We start from the raw sequence: 21,341 nt of genomic DNA, 5'->3' as shown, positions 1-21,341 counted from the left end.
CAAGCCAGCAGAGAGTGTAGGCTGTCTAGGGAGGGATAGTGCAGGCTGATCAGGGAGGGACAGTGTAGGCTGTCTGGGTGCCCTTTAAATATGGTGCACAGACCTTCAATTCCATGAAGTAATGGCATGGATGGCGACTTCCTGTTCGCCCCCTTTTATGAGATTTGCCATGCTCCTCACAGATGCATATGTAATGAGCTGAACTGTGCAAGATCACACTTGGCCAACCATCCTGCCCCAACAGTGGAATGCTATTGAAGTGTAGATGGACTTCAAAAAGGCATTTGATAAAATGCTGCACAACAGGCTTGTGAGCAAAGTTAAAGCTCATGGAATAAATGGGATATGGATTATAAAATTGGCTGAGTGATAGGAAACAAAGTAGTGGTAACGATTTTTTTAGACTAGAGGGAGATTTATAATGGATTTCCCCATGAATCGACATTAGGACCCCTGCTCTTCCTAATATATACAAATGAACTAAGACACAGGGCACAATTTCAAAATTAGAAACTTGGAAGTACCCCTGTATTGTGATCTATAAGGAGCATAGTGTAGAACTTCAAAAGGATATAGGCAGATTGGTGGAATTGGCAGACAAGTGGCAGATGTAATTTAATGCAGAGAAGTGTGAAGTGATTCATTTTGGTCAGAAGAATGCAGAGAGACAATATAAAATAAAGGGTACAATTCTAAAGGGGACTGAAGAAGCAGCGGGACCTGGGTGTATATGTGCACAAATCAGTTAAGGTGACAGGACAGCTTGAGAGTGTGGTTAATAAAGCCATACAGCATTCTGGGCTACATCAATTGGTACATAGAGGACAAAAGCAAGGAAATTACGTTAAACCTGTATAAAACACTGGTTCGACCTTTACTGGAGTATTGTGTCCAGGTCCAGGACACTACAATTTAGGAAGGACGTGAAGGCATTAGAGAGTGCAGGGAAGATTAATAATAGTTCTAGGGATGAGGAACATCAGTTATGTAGAAAGACTGGAGAAGTTGGGATGTTCTCCTTGAAGAAGAGAAGTGAGAGGAGATTGATAGAGGTATTCAAAATCATGAGGGTTCTGGACAGAAGAGACAGGGAGAAACTGTTCTCATTGGTGGAAGGATCGAGAAACAGAGGGCACAGATTTAAGGTAATTGGCAAATGAAGCAATGGCAATATGAGGGATGAGGATCTGGAATGCACTGCCTGAGAGTGTGGTGAAGGCAGAGGCAATTGAAGCTTTTAAAAGGGAGTTGGATCGTTATCTGAAAAAGAAAACTTGCAGGACTGTGGAGAAAAGACAGGGGAGTCACACTGGGTGAATTGTTCCTTCAGACACAATGGGCTAAATGGCCTCCTTCTGTGCTGCAAGCGTGCTATGATTCTATGGGCAGAATTTTGCCATCGGCAAGCAGGGGGCGGGGCCCACTCGCCGACACGTAAAGTGATGCAGGATGACGTCGGGCGGAACCCCCGGCGTCGTCCCACCCTATTTAGATTTTCAGGAAGGCGGGCCCATAGCAAAGTCAGGTGCAGGCCCGCCGACCTGTCAATAGCCAATTGAGGCCTTTGATAGAATCATTTAAACAATTAAAGGACCTGCCTGTCCAACCTTAAGGTTGGCAGGCAGGCCAGGAGCCCCAGCAAAAGAAAAAACATGAAACCTCATCACCGGCGGGATTAGGTTTCATGTCGGGATTGAAAAAGATTAATAAACATATAATGTAAATTATGAACATGTCCCATCTCATGTGACATTGTCACCTGAGGGGGACATGTTAAGGAAGTTTTTTTTCTTCTAATTTTCATATTTTTAAAAGTGTAAGCCATCTCCCTGAGGTAGCACTTAGCCTCAGGGAGATAAGCGCTCTTTCATAAAAGGTTTAAAAACTACACAAGAAAAAAAAAAAAAGATTTGCATTTATATAGTATCTTTCATGACTTTGTGATATCCAAAAGTGCTTTACAGCCACTGACATGCTTTCTGAGGTACAGTCACTGTTGAAAAATAGAACTCTCTACATTAATGTCCTCTAATCATATAGCTCCTGAAGAAGTCACAAAACCCTTATAATTGATTTGGAGAGTACTGCTCATCAATCTTTTAGACAAGAGATGCAATTTAGAGGGTGGACAATCTTTGACTATTCTCAACAGAACATGCTCATCCCCTGCCTGTCCACGTGAATTTAAAGACCCTGATGCTGGAAAGCCAGTCCTGAGGCCGCACTTGTTGGCAGTAGGACAGGCCCGGCCATTTTACTGCAGGCAACCTCCTCATTGGCTGCCCATGTGCCCAATCAGTTCTGACAAGCCACAGCAATGCTACCAGGAGAGGAGGATGCAGTAGGAAGGAGACCTTAAAACACAGGTGCTCTCAGAGTGGTACCTTAAATAAGAAATAAGAAATTCAGGGGGCCAAGGGTTGGAGGAGAAGCCCTTCTGGGTAGGTTGTTGGGGCCATGGGGGCAGTCTTCCATCTGTTGATCCCTCTTTGAGCCATGGAGCCTCTGGCTCCAATGACCTGCTGGACTGTCGTTGTTGGAAGGGTCACTGTGCCATCGACAAAATCCCAGCAGCCCTGTAAAATGGCCCTTAATTGGTGTTGGGACTGGGAAAATGTCTTGGTGGCGAAACTGCATCAGGAAGCCATACTGAGGTGCCTCTCAGCCTGCATCTCAGCAAAATAGATGCTTTTAAATGACTGGGCAACTTTATTGTCTGACGACAATGACCTTCCTGTGCTGGGCTGCTTCAGTATCATCGTTTTAGCGTTAGAGCCTGGCTTTGTATTTTGTTTGCAAGTTATATTTTGTTTCCACCACCAATCTTATCAACATTTGAGGTGATTCTGCCTGTTTAATAATCAGGGATGAGATAGATATTAGCAAACTGACAACATCCTTTGATCTTATGCTTGGCTGTAGTCAAATAAAAAGGGGGAAAAAAGATTAGTCAGTAACAAATGCTTAATTCTTTAACAATTGGATTTTAATCTGAAAGCAAAAGAGTGCTGGAAAAACTCAGCAGGTCTAGCAGCATCAGTGGAGAAATGTTCCAAAGATGATTCATATTGGATTCAAAATGTTAACTCTGTTTCTCTCTCCACATGGTGATAGAAGGAAATCATGAATTGATATTTTAACTTCCGATGCTCTCAAGCAAACCCACAAGAGATTCTCTGTTTTTATATAATTTAAAAACGGGGCCCTATTTTTTGGGACTACATCAGCATTGATGGCACAGGATTACTGATAGTAATTCTTTGATACGAAAGTGGCTTCACAGAATTGCAGAGCAATGTATGCTGGAAAAGTGTTGGTATTGCAGAGATTCGTTAAGTAACATAGTAGTGTTAAGAATGAAGACCTTAACTGTGGACATTAGCAGACATCAAGGGGGGAGTTTTAACCTGCCAGGATAGTTGGGTGTCAGTGTATGCAGGAACAAAATTTGCCAGGGTGTCAGGAAGCTGGCAGGAAACCTTTGCATTTAACTCAAGCATGCTTGATGGCTCATCTATTAGATTTCACCTCATTGACACATTTGTGTAATTAATAAGACTTAAATGATCAAATTGTACTGTACATATGCTTAGTGGTACAAAGTCTTAATTTGCATGCATTATTGGGATGATTTGTGAATGTTGCTAAGGAGGTCTTAAGGTTGGCATCTCTTTAAATGCCAAATACTGTAATGTAGCTTTGAAAAAAGAACACGTGGGTCCTTTGGGAATGAACTGAAGTTATAGCTAGGGCATACTTCCATATTTGGGCTCTAACAAGTCTAGCTTAGCAGTAAAAAGATGCCAAAGCTACAATGCTGATTGGCCAGGAAGGTGGCTTGAGGCCTAGGATGTTCTGAGAACCTCCAGTTAGAAATTAGATTGTTAGGTTGTTAGAGGTTAAATTGTTGTGGGGACTCTAGAAGCACTCTTCCCTTGCCTCAAGTTGCAAATATTGAGTTAGATGTTGATCCAGGTTCACATACTTGGGCTAAATGTTGCAAAGCTAACTGCAAAAAGGGTATAAAAATAGGGGTACATCACTGAAGTCTTTGCACTGCCAAGGGTTAGCATTTGTCACAGGACACTTGTTAGAGGGCGGTTGTTAGGAGTAGAGCACTTACTAGGAATTTAGCATTCGCATAGGAAATTGCCAGTTGACAACATATTTTATGAGTTGAGGGTTTGCCGTAGTACCCAGTATTCAGCTTAGTTAGTGACTAAAGTAACTGTCACAGGGCTGAGGATTGCCATCCAGTATTAGAAATCAGCGAATCCAGTTTAGACAGGATTACCAGAGACGAACAGAAAATATATGGGGTCTGAACTTCTTTGGAGTGGCAATCAGCGATGGATGAAGTGCCCAATTTCTTACTTTAATTTCTTTTCATTCCTATCTCACCCAAACTTACAACTCAGGCTGGGTGACATCCAGGCAGTGCAGCGTGTGCCCGGGGCCCAGTGTCAAATTGCAGGAGAGTTGAAGTGATGGAGGACAGGCCAACTTTTTTTACGGCACTAGCTGTCATAAACCAGGTAAGTTTAAAGGTCCTTAACAGACCATGAGAATGTAAGTATCTAAGGTAAGTGGATAGGATTTAGGGGATGGGGGGTAATTGAAGGTCAGTTGGGGGAATTGGAGGTCGGATGGGATCAGAGATCAGGCGGGACTCAGAGTTGTGGGACTGTCAGAGGTCTGGGGGGGATGTCGGACTGGGCTGCTGGTGGGTTGGGGGGGGGGGGGTTGTACTTCGGAGAGGTGGGTCAGGCCTTGGACGGATCAAGGCCTCGGTGGGCAGGAGGGCTTGGTGTCAGGCCTCTGGGAAGGGTGGTGGTGAGAGTCGGGGAGGCCCTGGGGTGGGAGTAGTCCCGTACGGGTTGGGGGTAGTCCAGCAGGTGTGGGAATCAGGGTGTGAGGAGTGTCCCAGGGTGGGGGTGGGGTCTGGGCTGTGAGGAGAATCCAAGGGGGTCTGGGCCTGTCCAATAGTTATCCAGAAGTTTGAAGTGGTTCTAATCCTTCTAACTTTTCTGGGTAACTATTGGCGGAACCCAGTTGGAACCATCCGAATTTTGCAAATTAAATCACATTTTTGATGGTTCCCAGTGCTGGGCAATTGCCCAGGGGAAATTTGCACTCCTTAGCAATGGCCGTGCCAGCCTTACCAGGGGACTTCTGAAGGGTATTTCACAGCTCATCTTTGGGGTACCCTCCCCAATTCGACACTGCGGAGCTCGGTAGTTGCGGCCCACAACCACTTAGCTGCTGAGGAATTGTTCAGTCAGCTAAAGTCTAGCTTGGGAGGGGCAGTAGTAAAATTCAGTCTTAGTCATTTTGGAAAAGACAGTCTTTATTAGAAAGCTGTTTCCACACTCAGCAGACAGCTTTGAAGTGTGTAGTTTCAGCGGTTCAGGTGGACTGGAAGCCATGGGTTGGAAAAGAAAGGAGACCTCCTTCCCAAGTATCACAGCTACAGTATCCTTACAGTGCAGAAGGAGGCCATTTGGCCCATCGAGTCCACACTGGCTCTCTGAAAGACCATTCAACTTAGTTCCACTCCCCTGCCTTATCCCCGTAACCTTGCACATTCACTCTTTTCAAGTAACAACCCAATTCCATTTTGAATACCTTGATCGAACCTGCCTCCACCACCCTTTCAGGAAATTTGTTCCAGACTCCAACCACCCTCTGGATGAAAACATTTTTCCTCACATCACACTTGCTCCTTTTGCCAATTATTTTGAATCTGTGCCCTCTAGTTCATGATGCTCTCGAGTGGGGACAGTTTCTCATTATTTACCCTGTCCATACCCCTCAGGATCTTAACTATCACTATCCAGTCTTCTCTCAGCCTTCTTTTCTCCAAGGAACACAGTCACAACCACTCCGATCTATCCTCATAGCAACTGTTCTTTGTCCCTGGAATCATTCCTGTGAATCTCCTCTGCTCTCTCCCCAGTGCCTTCACATCCTTCCTCAAGTATGGCACCCAGAACTGGATGCAGTACTCCAGATGAGGCCTTATTAATGTCTTATACAAGTTCAACATCACCTCCTTACTCTTGTACTCAATGCCCCTATTAATAAAGCCTAAGATACTTTATGCTTTATTAACTGCTCTCTCAACATGCACTGCCATCTTCAATGACTTATGTGCATATACACTGGGGTCCATCTGTTCCTGCACCTCCATTAGAGGCTCTCCCTCTATTTTGTACTGTCTCACCATATCATTCCTGCCAAAATGAATCACCTCACACTTCTCTGCATTGAACTTCATCTGCCACTTATCTGCCCAGTCCACCAACATGTCTAAGTTCTTTTGAAGTTCTTGCAGTTTACAACACTCCCAAGCTTCGTATCATCTGCAACCTTTGAAATTGTCCCCTGCACACCAAGATCTAGATCATTAATATATTTCAGGAAAAGCAAGGGCCCCAATACAGATCTACTACAAACCTTCCTCCAGCCAGAAACATATCCATTGACCATTACTCTCTGCTTCCTATTTTTCAGCCAATTTTGTATCCACGTTGCTAGTGTTCCTTTTATTCCATGAGCAATAACTTTTCTCAAGTCTATTGCATGGCACTATATCAAATGCATTTTGTAAGTCCACATACACCATATCAACAGCATTACTCTCATCAACCTTTTCTGACACCTCTTCAAAAAGCTCCAGCAAGTTAGTTAAACACGATTTCCCCTTTAGAAATCCATGCTGGCTTTTCCTTATCAACCCATATTTTTCCATGTGACAAATAATTGTTTCTAGAATCTTGCCCACCACTGAAGTTAAACTGACTGGTCTGTAATTGCTGGGATTAACCTTACAACCCTTTTTGAACAAGGGCGTAATGTTTGCAATTCTCCAGTCCTCTGGCGCCACCCGAGTCCAGGAAGGCTGAAAAATTAGTCAGTGCTCCTGCGATTTCTACTCTTACTTCCTTCAATATCTTTGGATACATCTCATCCGGTCCCGGGGCCTTGCTAATTTTAAGAACCGACAGTCTATTCAACACTTCCTCCTTATCAATTTTGAACCCTTCTAGTGACAGAGTTGCCTTATCTCAAAAAATTCAATTAAGTTAGTAAGACATGACTTTCCCTTAACAAAACCATGCTGACTATCCCTGATCAACCCGTGACTTTCTCAGTGATAATTTATCCTGGCTCTCAGAATTGATTCTAATAATTTGTCCACTCCTGACATCAGACTGACGGGCCTATAATTATTTGGCCGATCCACTGCACATTTTTTAAACAATGTACAATGTTCACAGACCTCCAATCCTCTGGTACATCTACGTTTGTTACGGCAGTAAGTGCTCTCGAAAAATAATTCAGGCCAAAGAAAAGTGTGATGATCAAATGACACGCATTCCACCAGAGATGCCAGTGAGCTCTTTATGGTCAGATACCTTCAAAAGTGTGCCTAAATTGTGGAGGTAATCATCGACTCACAATGCCAAGTCCAGCTCTAGTGCAAATGTGGAACTCATGCTTAAATTAGAATAACTTTCCAAATTGTGCCTGTCAAAGAGAATTTCACTGGTCGATACACTCTTCCTGAGAATGAGGTACAGCATGTGTATACCATCACAGAAGGAAAGCACCAGGTAATTTTAAGGAACGATCAGTCAAGATTGCGGGAATTTCAGTGTTGTTTCTCATCAATGTTGGTACAGAAGTATCTATACTGAGCAACAAACTTTACCGTCATTATCTTTACAACTTTTTCTCACTCTTGCGATAGGCACTCTTCAAGATAACGATGACTCGATTATTCCAGTTTTGGGAATGATTAGAATCCCAGTGCACTAAAGCAACTTCATCCTAGATATTTCCATATTGTATATAGCCAAAGGCAGAAGCCTCATGGGGATAACCTGTTTGATAAGTTTGGCTTTAAACTTGAACACTCCACCAGAGCATACATTAACATGATTGATGGCACTGGTTATGTTCTGAGCTATCCTTCCTTTTTCACTGGATTGGGGAAAATTAAGGACTACTGCAATGCTCCTCACATCAACATGTCAATTCTGCTAGTTTTGTAAAATTTACAATGATTGCCATTTGCAATCCGTGCCGAAGTGCCACAGGAACTGAAATGCCTTGAAGAGATAGTATAATTGAACGAATCGACTCTTCCCAGTCATTGCAATCACTTATGCATCACATCTGTTGGCAGAAACTGAATGAAAATACTCTATTGGAGAGAAGGAAGCACTATCCTTCATCTATGCTTGTGAACATTGGCACATGTATCTCTATGATAGAAAATTCACTCTTCGCACCAATCACCAAGCACTGACTGCATTGTTCATGATGTCAGGATCTGGGCATTGACCCCTACGCATCTACAGATTGTAGGTTCATGCAACTGAGTAGCTGTCAAGCTTAGCCATACTGCTATCACAGACATGCTAGTGACTGCAAAGCGACTTGCAACATTGACGGCTATGTGATCTCAGTGATTTCATTTGCGACCTTGAATTTTGTTAGGTGACAGGAATTCAAGGCAGAATTGACAACAGATAGTTTACTACAGAAATTAAGCCTGAACCTAAAAACTGAGAGGCCTTGCGAAAGAGTGGAAGAATGAGTCATCGTACTAGAGAACGCAATGAACTTATATTGCTTGATGACATCTGTATTGCATGAGGAACTCGAGCGATTATCTCAAAAGTGCTACAACATGTATTGTTTCTTGCCTATGAAAGTCATCCTGGTGTTTTAAGATGAAACGATGATCCCGTGAAGCGGTCTGTGGCCAGCAATATAGTAGAGTTCATTAGAAACTGCATTGCTTGTACGATCAGTGAAAAATCTGTTAAAAGGTGTCCCACACCTCTACAAAGCTATGGTAAGAACTCCAAGTAGATATTTTTGGAGAAGTGCAAGCACTCCCTTGGAATGAACATTTTTGCTTCTTCATGAACTACATAGCAAATAGCCAGAAATCACTATAACAAATTCCATAACCACCACTTTGGTCATTGACATTCTAGACATGTTGTTTACAAAATGAGACAAGAAAATTAATGAGGAGGTTGTAATTAGTAGGTTAGTTCTGGATTACAGCTTGTGAGAAAGGAATCCAATATGCTTTTGAATAGAGGTCAAGTTGCTCAGCAAAGGTTCACAAGCGTGTTGTAGATTAAAAAATAATCATTTAATAACAAATATTGAATTTTTTGGTAGAATTAGTAGAAGCTAGAGGATGCCGCTATACTGTCGTGGTGAGTTAGTGGTTAAATAATCTAAGCCGGCTTTATTATTTTATATACAAAGATACAGGTAATGTTTAAATGTCTAGAAACTTGATGACATTCAGGTTTTACTGCAATAAAGAATGGCAGAACTCAAAAAGTTGCAGAACTCAGCAGATACAACACTGTTTAGAATTCACTGCTTTAAATGCCACCAATAAACTTACACAAAATACATCTCATATCCAAATGACTCAACTTAATTGCAGTTATATAACTATTATTGCACCCAATTGAATGCAATAATGCGCATCACTCTCCGCTCAACACCCTCTCCTGGCTTTCTGTCCTCACAAACATCACTCCACCACACAATCGCCAAGTAACAAAAACCATCAAGCTGGTTAAACCATCCGTGCTGTACCTCATGTACCACTCCATGATGACCCACCTACTGCCCACTCACTGTCCCATATGGAGCACCCTTATTGAGCAAGGTCTACCAGCAAACATCCTCTGGATCATGGAAATGGAAAACATGGGAAGTCACTAACAGGTTCCTTGTGACACACCCCATTATCGAATGACAGGCTTTGAACTACCATAGTGAGACAGGTTCAGGATAGGCCAGGACCCCAGTGCAGCCAACCCCCACTGCTGGGGCCTCAGAACAAACTTCTTATGCACTTGTGGAAAGACAAACAATGCTGCACATTACTGTCCCACTCACTGTCCCATATGGAGCACCCTTATTGAGCAAGGTCTACCAGCAAACATCCTCTGGACCAAGGAAATGGAAAACATGGGAAGTCACTAACAAGTTCCTTGTGACAAACCCCATTATCGAATGACAGGCTTTGAACTACCATGGTGAGACAGGTTCAGGACAGGCCAGGACCCCAGTGCAGCCAACCCCCACTGCTGGGGCCTCAGAACAAACTTCTTATGCAATTGTGGAAAGACAAACAATGCTGCACATTACTGAGGACGGTCCCCTCTACAGTCAAAATGCAAGAGTAATCACAAACTCAGCAAATGAGGAGGCTATCAAGCTGGCTTTGGAGATTTGCATTCACTAAATCAATAAATTATGCATTATAGATATTGAAGATATAAATTCTTTAATAGCTCAATCAGTATTGTACCTGGTTTGAATGTACATGATGCCAACTGATGGCATCCGCCATTGTTTATAGAGCATACATCAATCTGTGTGCAATTCTTCCCGTCACCCTGGTAACCTGTAATACAAACAAACCAGTACATTACAAAAAATCTTATTTAAGAACAAATATGTGTTATGTACCAAAAAATTGCATTTCTGCAAATATAAAATACCATGAGTAAGATTAGTTGTATGATATCATGGGGCAGAAATTACAATGAGTCTCACACTTGTTTGGGGTCCAAAACAAACACTCTAATAGAGTGGCATGATATTCTGCAGGAGAGGTGTGCATAGCGCCACATTAGTCTGAGTGCTTAATAGATCCACAGCGGCTGCCTGCAACAAGGGCAGGCATCATTTAAATGTGATAATATGGGTCCTGCTCCTGAATTGTGGTCCTTTTGTTAAATTGGTTGTTCATGCTACTTCCTTAACTGGTGAAAATGATCAGTAAGCAGTTTTCATGAGGGGTATTTAAAGGGATTTTTACCTCCATCAAGGTACATCTAGTTAGTTATTTAGACGTCTAAGGTGCTTTGAGGCCAGGTTTTTGGCTGTTTCGATATGCGTTTCTCTGTTTAACCCTTGTTTTGATTGAGGTTGTGTCAGGTAGGGCCTGTTACACAGGATTTGTTCGCTTTCAATTATATAATATAGTAATGCTTCCCAACTTACCATTAACCTCTCAGATCAGAAATGCAAGCAGCAGCTAGGAAGGCAGCATAAATCTACACAGATCGAAAGGGGAGGGTGAAGGAGGCAAAGCACAAGAGAATTTGCAGCCTGTGGATAGTCAGTGAACAAAATATCATAACTGAACTTCACAGAAGGACAGTGAATAAATTGGTTCATTTCAACAGGGAGACTTACCTGTGCCATTTGCTGCAACAAGAATTGGGGTCCAATACCTAGGCATGAAATGCAATTGGAACTTCTCATTAATCTACTCTGATTGCAAAAGAAGAAAGAACATGCACAGGATTATAGAGCCCTAACATCCATTCACAACCCTGTGCCATTTGCTGCAAGAAGAATTGGGGTCCAATACCTAGGCATGAAATGCAATTGGAACTTCTCATTAATCTACTCTGGTTGCAAAAGAAGAAAGAACATGCACGGGATTATAGAGCCCTAACATCCATTCACAACTCTATGACCTGAATTCTATCCTCCGGCTGCACCCAAAGTTGGTGTGGCTGGAAGCGGACGTAAAGCCTGCTCCCAGCCGAGATCACGCTGTGAACACGATCTTACCCTGGGTGGTCAATTAAGGCCCACCCAGCATGGAACATAACTGCCAGTTGTTTATTCATGCGTGGAGGTGGGAATGCGTCAGGCACTAGGTCCAATGGGGATACGGCGGGGTGTTCAAAATCAGAAAAGGCAGGTCCCTGAAGGCTGGCAGGAGTTGTGGAGGAGGCTGAGGGAGCTGTTTGGAAGCTATCCAAGAAGTGTCCTGGTGTGCAAGTCATGGCCTCAGCACCTGATGGTCATGGAAGGTGGGAGGGCAATTTGGGTGGGCACTCTGACCCCCTGTTTATCAGATGAGTGCCTTGGAGTGCCAGTCAAGGAGGTCAGTGTCAGGTGGCATACCTTAATGCCCAGGGATGGCAAGAGAAGGCTGCCCCACCTGCCCAAGAAAGCTTGGACAGAGGTTGCTGCCCAGGTTAGTGGGCACAACATGGTGCGCCATATGTGGCTTCAGTGTTGCAAAACGTTTAATGATCGTCTGCGGTCAGCAAAGGAAGTGCAGAGGTGGCATAGAACCTGCGTGGAGAACATTAGTCGGGTTCCCGTTGCTCGGAACATTCAGGGAGCTAAGAGTATGTAAGCCAACTGGCACTGAAGCTCACCCTGCCAAGTCTGGAATGTCAGCACAAGTGGCCTCAGTGCATTGCAAGTGAGATGTGCCACAGTGACATGGCCTGCCTAACGCCTGGATGGGTGGGAACCAAGAAAGGACCTTCAGGGAGACAGAGCAATAATGAGGCTTTCTATTTTTCCATGTCAGGTGAAGAGCAGTCATAACGCTGCAGAACGGGTGGAGGAGTGCCAAATCTCTGCATCCTCATGAAGTACGAGAGCGATGCACTACAGCTGGAATGCCACCAGCTAGCTTGTTCCTCCAGCTGCGGTGAGGTAGGGGTCTTGGATGAAAGTAAGACGGCAAGTGACACATGTGTGCACTGGGTACTGGAAAAATAACAGGCTCCTCTCATCGGAAACTGTTGAAGCCAGAGAGCCCATTGAAGCTCCAATGCAGATGGCACCATGCAACAGGTCTCCACTGTCTCCTCAGCCCGCCTAGCATGCATAGTGACTTTGATGATTGAATATACTGATCTTTTGCCTTCCTCCTGCAGATGCGCCATCTGCAGGAGCAGCCAGTGACCCTGAGGACCCCCCATTGAGCTCCGAGGAAGGCATCCCACCTGCACCAGCATCACACCATCCCTCTGACCCAGACACCAGCACAGACACTCACATGTCAGTGGGCATTAGGTATTCAGCTCCACAGGTAATACACAGTGGTGAGGGCACATCACACTCGCATGAGGAGCTGGCAGAAGCAGAGAGGTCCCAGGGAACCGATATTGGAGCACAGCTGGAGATCAGGACCATGCTGCGTCCGAGACAGATGACGAGCCTCTGGAGTCGTCCATCAGGCGGCAGATGCTGGGTCCAGCAGGATGCGTAGGAAGATCTGCCAGAGATACATGAGGGTCTCCGTGCCATGGTCTCTGTCATGGAGGAGTCCATGCGGAGCATGAGTTCTGCATTGACCCTTAACACAGAGCGCACAGCCTCCTCCATGGAAAGGGTAGCAACTCTTATGGAGAAGCAGCTTCAGGAGCAGACTCAGGGGTTCCTGGGGTTACACTCAGACCTGCAAGTCCTCACACAAGCAGTGACTTCAGGAGGTCACAGTTAGTGTGAGAGATGGTTGAGGCACCTAATCTAGGTGCCCGTCTATCAATGGTGAGCAGGGAGGTACAAATGCACCTCACGCTTACAGACGAGCTGCCTGTCATCTCTATGAGCTTCCTTCAGGGTGCTCCGGACGAGGGCACCAGCTCCTCCACCCGTCTGCCAGTGTCCACTGCATCTGATGATGCCGCGACGACTAAGGAATGCATGGCCATGGGGCTGGACACACCCCCCCCCCCAGGTGGCGCCTGCTCAGGCTCTGGTGGCCAGAGGATGCCCGCCAAGGTCATCAGGGCCACCAGGACAGCAGAGTCAGCAGGCTGCTTCCAATGTTGCTGTCAGCGAGGGAGGAGGTGGGGCACCAAGACATAGCACCCACAGATGTGAGTTGAAAGCACCTTGAGCACAATAGGGGCGTGTCATGGGTGACATTATTTGCGTTAATTATTTTAACATTTGTGTTAGGGATGGACAGCTTGTTTGTTCTTTGGTTGTTCATGTGAAGTAACATAACATTTATTTGACTTAAATGGGTTGAGTTGGCTGGATGGTTTGAATAGGTGCCAGATGCAGCACAGACTTGTGAACGTATGGCGTTGTGTCTGGTGTACTGGGTTGAATTCTCATTTATTGATTGTTAGTAACGGAGACAGTGCTATTGGCTTGATGAGGCATCGATGCCTTGGATTCCCAGCTGAAGGTTCGCTGGATCAAAACATCCCTGGTGTCCCTGCCTCCAGGAAGATTCCTATTTTCTGCCTGGAGGTCCTCACCCTGCGTCTCCCCAGGCTCTTCTTCTGCTGAGCCATCACTTGAGTTACCTTCCCTGGACTATGGAGCTGCCTCGCTTTCCTTAGACTACAGTGGGTCCCCCCTGGACAGAGCCAGTTTGTGCAGGGCTCAGCATGTGACAACTATGAGAGAGATGTTCTGGAGGATACTGCAATGCTCCCGGTGATTGGTCCAAGCATCTGAAGCGCATCTTCAACAACCCAATGGTCCTCTCCAGTAATGCCTTTGTGGAGGCATGACACCTGTTGTATCTCTCCTCAGCCTCAGTTCTTGGATGATGGAGTAGGGTCTTCAGCCTCCTCTTCAAGGGATAGTCCTTGTCACCCAGAAGCCATCTATCCACTCATGCAGGAGCCATGAACAGTCTTGGTACCTGTGAGTGCCGCAGGATGTAAGTATTCTGTGATCTCCCAGGGTAATGGCACAAACTTGGAGCATCTGTGTCCTGTGGTCACAGACCATCTGAGCATTCATTGAGTGGAGCCCTTTTCTGTTTACAAAAGTTCCTGTCTCACCTGCTGGTGCCTTGATGGCCACATGAATGCAATCTCTTACACCCTGGATGCAGGGGAACTGAGCCATCACAGCGAAGCCTCATACTTTCTCTGCCTGGCTCGCCTCATCGGTCCGGAAGTGGATAAATGTGCGGGCGTGTCTAAAGGTATCATCAGTCATGTGTTTAACACAACTGTATGCAGCTGATTGAGAAACGCCGCACAGATCCCCCACTGAGCCCTGAAAAGAACCAGAGGCATAGAAGTTGAAGGCCAATATGATCAAAGCCATGGGTATGGGGTGTTTGCCCATGCAGTTGGAGGTGATTTCCGTACCTATTGTACACTTACAACAGTCAAGAAGCTCAACACCATCTAGGACAAAAAAACCTGCGTGATTGGCACCCCACCTACCATCTTAAACATTCACTCCCTCACCACCAACGCACAGTGGCAACAGCGTGTACCACCTACAAGATGCACAGCAGCAATTTGCCAAGGCTCCTTAGCAGCGCCTTCAAAACCTGTGACTTCTACCACCTAGAAGGACAAATGTAGCAGATGCATGGAAACACAATCACTTGCAAGTTTTCCTCCAAGCCACACAACATCCTAACTTAGAACTATATCACCATTGCTTCACTGTCACTTGGTCAAAATCCTGTAACTCCCTTCCTGTGGGTGTACCTGCACCACATGGACTGCAGTGGTTCAAGAAGGTTGCTCACCACCACCTTCTAAAGGGCAATTAGCGATGCGCAATGAATGTTGGCCCAGCCAGTGATGCCCACATCCTGTGAAAGAATAAAAAGGCATAGAAGAGACATTGGTCTGGATTTTGCAGGAAGTCTTGATGGCAAACCTCCAGCATTCACTGTCACCTCCCCTCTGAAAGTGACTTCACCTTCAGGATTTAGTGCAAGTGTAGATTAACATGGAAATTCTGAAGCTGCAGTCTATCACAACCGCTCCACCACAGGCTGTGCTGTGGGCCATCACCCACCCCCTCCACCCTTTCAACCTCCAGAATCAGCAACCATATATATCATTTTATTGATGAGTAAGTGCCTGTTTCCCTCTCCCATTGCTGTTAGAAACCTCCAAAAAAGTTACACCTTGTTTAATTAGGAACCACTTGGCTTTTAACAGCAATCGCTTTTAACAGCAATCTGAGTAATAATTACTAGATGACAGATCTGGCCCTGAAAATGTAGTTCTATATTTGTGGAGTCTTGTTAAATTCATTATAAAGATTAATTACTGAATTTTTAAACTTTTTTTAATGATATTTTTTCAGATCATTTAAACTTCTACCTTCATTACATGAATATGCCTCAATCTTTATTTTGATGGATGTAAAATTTTTAAAATGTGATTTGATTTCCGTGCTTTTCATTTCCTACATGTCTGTCTGTGAAAATTCTTTCATGTGATTGATTGCTTGGACAATTTGATGACATTACTACAACTCCACACTGGGAATTCTCATTAAATAATGTTAGGACCCACTGCAATGTGAGAGAAGTAAAACTCTCAGTACAGGGATCACTAGATTTCTCAGTGAGACTTTCTTCACCCCTGCTTTGCCGCTGACTGCAAATTCAGGTCATAATGAATACTTGTCGCATTGACAAGTTTCTAATGATTGATTATGATATATTTCAATCAATTTAAGATAAAAAGCAAACACTTTATTACCTGCTGGGCACAGCCCACAAGAGTAAGAACCTTGTGAATTAAAGCACTGGACTGGAGGATTTGTTGAGCAGGGAAGAATAGGAAGACTACATTCATCAATATCAGAGCTGCAAGCTGAACTTGTAGGAGCTTGAGTCCACCCATCATGACAGAGACACTGGTACTTGGGCTGTGTATGGACAGCAAATGGAAACATTGAATATTAATAAATGTTTGCAATTAAAGATACAAATGCTGTATGTCAATTAACACCACTATGTCAGTCCATGGATTGCTCTGTGTCAATCAAAGAGTTTCAGGCAGGGTGGGACTTTCAATAGGGCACAGCAAACAAAGTCTATTTACTGAATAACAATGTTTTCTTTTGGACTGCAAACTATAACAAACACTCTACAGAATCTATTTAAAAAGAATCACAACGAAATGCAGCAAACAGAGCTCATGACCAAAGCTGGAACAATTTCTCCCAATTGATACAAAATTTCTCCAGCAAATTGCAATGACAGAGGATGTTTACACAATATAAATTGATAGCTTTTCCAACAAAATGCAGTGAGTGGAGGGTAGTTATCATAAAATCAATCCCTGTCACCTACAATCATGCAGTATCCAGATGTAAATGAAGGGGGAAATCACCCATTCATCTCCATTCTGACTGGGAATAGTGGTATCACTAAATTCAGCCTACAATTATTTCATGAACTTCAGTTCAAGTGTTATAGTAGAAATGCTTATTCAGAGTATCTGTACAGAAACAATTTTTTTTTTTTTAAACTTGGACTCACAAATCCTTCCATGGATTTTTACCTGATTTGGCTGCACTCTCTCTGAATCAATACAGATGCCATGTTCACATAGTGCTTTTGATCCACCTTGGCAATCATCATATTTGGAAGTACAGTGTGGACCATACCATTCTGGAGTACAGGTACAGCTGAGGATGACAGTACAAAATATCACTAATGTTAAAAATAAGGTCAATAGGATCTTTATTTCATAATGCTATGCCCTTGGTATACAGGTTTGATACAGATGTTTTACAACACTCTGCTATCCTGGCTTGATTTAAGAATGCTGCACTTTGGTTACGCTGTTAGTTTGAAACCACAATGGGCTAAAAGAGTGGGCACTCATTGTAAAGAAAAGGGAAGCTTGGTGCAACCTCACTTCAAAACAAAGAGCATAAGCAGTATTAATTTTTCAGCATGAAAGTAAAAGGATCAAATATTCATTCAGTTCAGCATTCCAAAATACTTCACAAATACATCATACAATACTGTTGACAGCCCATTATGTATTTTGAAATAAATGCTTCCTGTGTGCTAATCCTAAATATTCAGCCTGCTGTCTCTGTGTTTCATCAACTTGTGGAGATTGCTTGTTATCAGCATGTATCATTCAATTAATTTGTAATCCTATTTCTCTGGCTTTTTGAAGTAAGTAACTTGACAGTAATAACTTCTGACAGTAAAACATCTACAGCAAGCCTAACATCTCTCAGCTTTGACAAAGGTAGGTCCTGTTACCTGTAACTGCCATTTGTGTTAACACACGTCGCTCCATTCTGACATGCGAGTGGCGTTCCAGTATAGGTCAGACATTCATTTATATCATCAGAACAAGTGGGTCCCTAAATAAACAATGTAATGAGAAATTATGAGCACTTGGAACTTAGCTTTGAGTTTTTCTTCTGCTTCATTGAAATTCAAGCAATCCACAACTGAAAATTTTAATGCTCCCTGTTAGTTATGGAGCAAATTCACTCATAACAGCAATTATTGTGCTCAATAACAGAAACTTTAGAGGACTAGCAAAATAGAATCTTAAGAGTTAATATAAAATCATTATGATGAAGATGGCACATACACTTCAGCCTTTTTAAATTACAGAATCACTTCAGGAAAAAGTAATTCCATAACAACTTTGGCAGCTGGTCTGTAATATTTATATTGTAAGCAAATTCTTAAATGTGCAAACAGACAGACAAGGTAAAACCCACTAGTCCAACAAGGCCGTCCTTTGCAATTGTGATACCTAGTGCAACATATCGTAGACATTTCCCACCCACCAGAGCCATGTAATCTAAAGTCTAAATTTAATCGTCTAAAGCTAATAGAATGTTATCATTTATTGCAAGGGGAATTGAAGACAAAAGTAGACTACATACTTATTTAAGGAAAGGTGTAAATGTTTTGGAAGCTGTTCAGAGAAGGTTTACTAGACCAATGCCTGAAATGGGAGAGTTGTCTTATGAGGAAATGTTGGACAGTCTAGGTTTGTATCTGCAGAGTTTAGAAGAGTAAGAGGCAACTTGATTGAAACATATAAGGTCCTGAGGGGTCTTGACAGGGTGGGTGTGGAAAGGATGTTTCCTCTTGTGGGGGAAGCTAGAATTAGGGGTCACTGCTTAAAAATAAGGGGTTACTCATTTAAGAACATAAGAAATAGGAACAGGAGTAGACCATTCAACCCCTCGAGCCTGCTCCACTATTCAATCAGATCATTGCTGTTCTTCCTGTGTTTCGATTTCCACATTCCCATCTAACCTGATAACCTTGCATTCCCCTGCCTAACAAGAATTTATCTACCTCTGCCTTAAAAATATTCAATGATCCCACCTTCAATTGAGATTTAAGACAGAGATGGGGATAATTTTTTTCTCTTAGATGGTCATGAGTCTTTGGAACTCTTCCTCAAAAGGTGGTGGAAGCAGAGTCTTTGAATATTTTTAAGGCAGAACAAGATAGAGTCCTGATAAGCAAGGGGGTGAAAGGGGATAAGTGAGAATGGGGAGTTGAGGTTACAATCAGATCAGCCATGATCTTATTGAATGGCGGAGCAGGCTCGAAGGGCCGAGTGGCTTAATTCTGCTTCTAATTCCTATGGTTGTATCTTTGTATGTTCATATGTATCTCTTAGCAGAGGTGAAAACCAGAAAAACCCAGGCCAATTAGGGAATAAAATCTGCAACAATCCATTCCAACTCCTTCAGGTTATCAAAACTAGTCCAGGAGAACACATAGAACCAAATTTATTTTACAGGATACTGACCACATATTTTTCTTTATTCATTGGTGGGATGTGAGCATCACTGGCAAGGGCAGCATTTATTGTCTATCCCTAATTGCCCTTGAGAAGGTGGTGGAGAGCCAGCTTGTTGAACCGCTGCAGTCCATGTGGTGTAGTTACACCCACAGTGCTGTTAGGGAGGGAGTTCCAGGTTCTTAGCCAGGGTCAGTAAAGGAAGAGATATATGAGGCGACCTACACCCAGTCAGAACAGCCACAGCATTTTCTTGAAGGAAAATGGGAAATTCACTGCACAAGCCAGCAACCTATTTCACAGGACAACTATTTTCTGGGCAAAGAAGGATTTCCAAACATCCAACCTAGTCTGCCTTACATAACTTGTAAGGGTGACTTTTGGTCCTCCCATCCTACTGAGTTGATATACTTGCTCCACTTAAGTACTATTTAGTCCCTTCATTATTTTACCGCCCTCAGGGCGGAATTGTCTGGTCCTGTTGGTGTCGAGTGCCATGGCAGGTGGGGGGAGGGCAATATGGCGTCAAGGACAAAAATCGTTTCAAGCCATTGTGAAACCAGTTCGCAATCATCCACTCCACCCATCAATGGCGGGCCGTCTCTGCTGCCACTGCATGGCGGGAACCTAATTTTAATACTTTAGCATCTCACTATAAACCCTACTTGCTGGAATCAACCCCTTACATCAAATTTACCACCTATATCAGTGTAACTTCAGAATTGCAGGCTCACAACTGCCTTTAAAAGTCATGCACCTGGTAGTCTGAACTTCAAGGAGAATTGGGAGGTGAGTGCACACAACCATGTGCTGTGCTCGTGAACATCACCTGTAGGACATCAAGGAAGAGGCACTGCACATTTGTGTGGGGCCGCTGGGGGTGGGTGCACAGGCAAATTGCTTTTTCCTGGCTGGATTTCAGTACAGTGCTGGAGCAAGGGCTCTAGTGCAGGGCAGGCTGTTGGGGGTGGTGGAGAGGAAGGGGTACAGTGGAAGGGGATGCAAGGCAACACAGGCTGAAAGAAGTATGTTGGGGGGTGGGTGAGGGAAGTGGCCACGCATTTGGAAAAGATTGTCGGGAGTGAGCATTCTTCCGCAGCTGAAGTGTTTCCTCAGCCTTCCTGTGACTCACTTGCCGTAGCGAAGCTCTGAGCAGAGCGCTTGTTTTGGGAATCTCGTGTCAGGCATGCTGATCATGTGGCCGCCCAGCAGAGCTTATCGAACTTGGTTGATGCTTCAATGCTGGTGATGTTGGCCTGAGTGAGAACACTGACGGTGCACCTATCCTGCTAGTGGATTTGCAGGATCTTGCTGAGGCTGCACTGGTGATACTGCTCCAGAGTTTTGAGATGCCTGCTGTACATTGTCCACATCTCTGAGCCATATAGGAGAGCGGGTATCAATACTTCTCTGTAGACCATGAGCTTGTTGCTGGGTTTGAGGTCCTGGTCTTCAAACAGTCTCTTCCTCAGGCGGCCAAACGCTGCGCTGGCACACTGAAGGTGATGTTGAACCTCGTTGTCGATGTTTGCCCTTGTTGATAAGGCTCCCAAGATATGTAAAGTGGTCCACATTGTCCAAGGCCTCATCATGGATTTTGATAGCCCGGGGGGCAGAGCGGTGTAGAGCTGGCAGGTTGGTAGTGGACCTTTGACTTATGGATGTTTAGTGTAAGGCCCATGCTCTCGTACATCTCGGTGAAGGTGTTGATGATGGCTGGGAGCTCAGCCTCCGAGTATTCACGGACGCAAGCATCATCTACATATTGTAGTTCAATGACAGAGGATGGCCAACCTTGGATCTGGAATGCAGGCGGCGGAGGTTGAACAGGTTCCCATTTGTTCTGTAGTTTAGCTCCACTCCAGCGGGGAGCTTGCTGAGGGTGAGTTGGAGCATTGTGTCAAGGAAAATCGAAAAGAACGTCGGTGCGATGACAAAACCGGCCATAGACGCCAACTTCACGAAGGCACTGAACTTTGTGCATTTTGCCCAGGATCAGAAAAGCCA

At 44.1% G+C, this 21,341-nt stretch overlaps 1 protein-coding gene across 1 annotated transcript in view; it reads right to left on the bottom strand.

The window, feature by feature from the left end:
* cubn (cubilin (intrinsic factor-cobalamin receptor)) overlaps nucleotides 1-21,341 on the bottom strand; it is a 457,032-nt gene that overhangs the window by 425,170 nt on the left and 10,521 nt on the right. The window contains 4 exon segments of the mRNA XM_041183948.1: nucleotides 10,358-10,453; nucleotides 16,293-16,461; nucleotides 17,100-17,226; nucleotides 17,819-17,922. Coding sequence (XP_041039882.1) covers nucleotides 10,358-10,453; nucleotides 16,293-16,461; nucleotides 17,100-17,226; nucleotides 17,819-17,922 — 496 coding nt within the window.

This window comes from Carcharodon carcharias, chromosome 3 (assembly GCF_017639515.1).
Source record: "Carcharodon carcharias isolate sCarCar2 chromosome 3, sCarCar2.pri, whole genome shotgun sequence".
In the NCBI taxonomy this organism is placed as follows: Eukaryota; Metazoa; Chordata; class Chondrichthyes; order Lamniformes; family Lamnidae; genus Carcharodon; species Carcharodon carcharias.
This window is presented reverse-complemented; position numbering and strand designations above follow the sequence as displayed.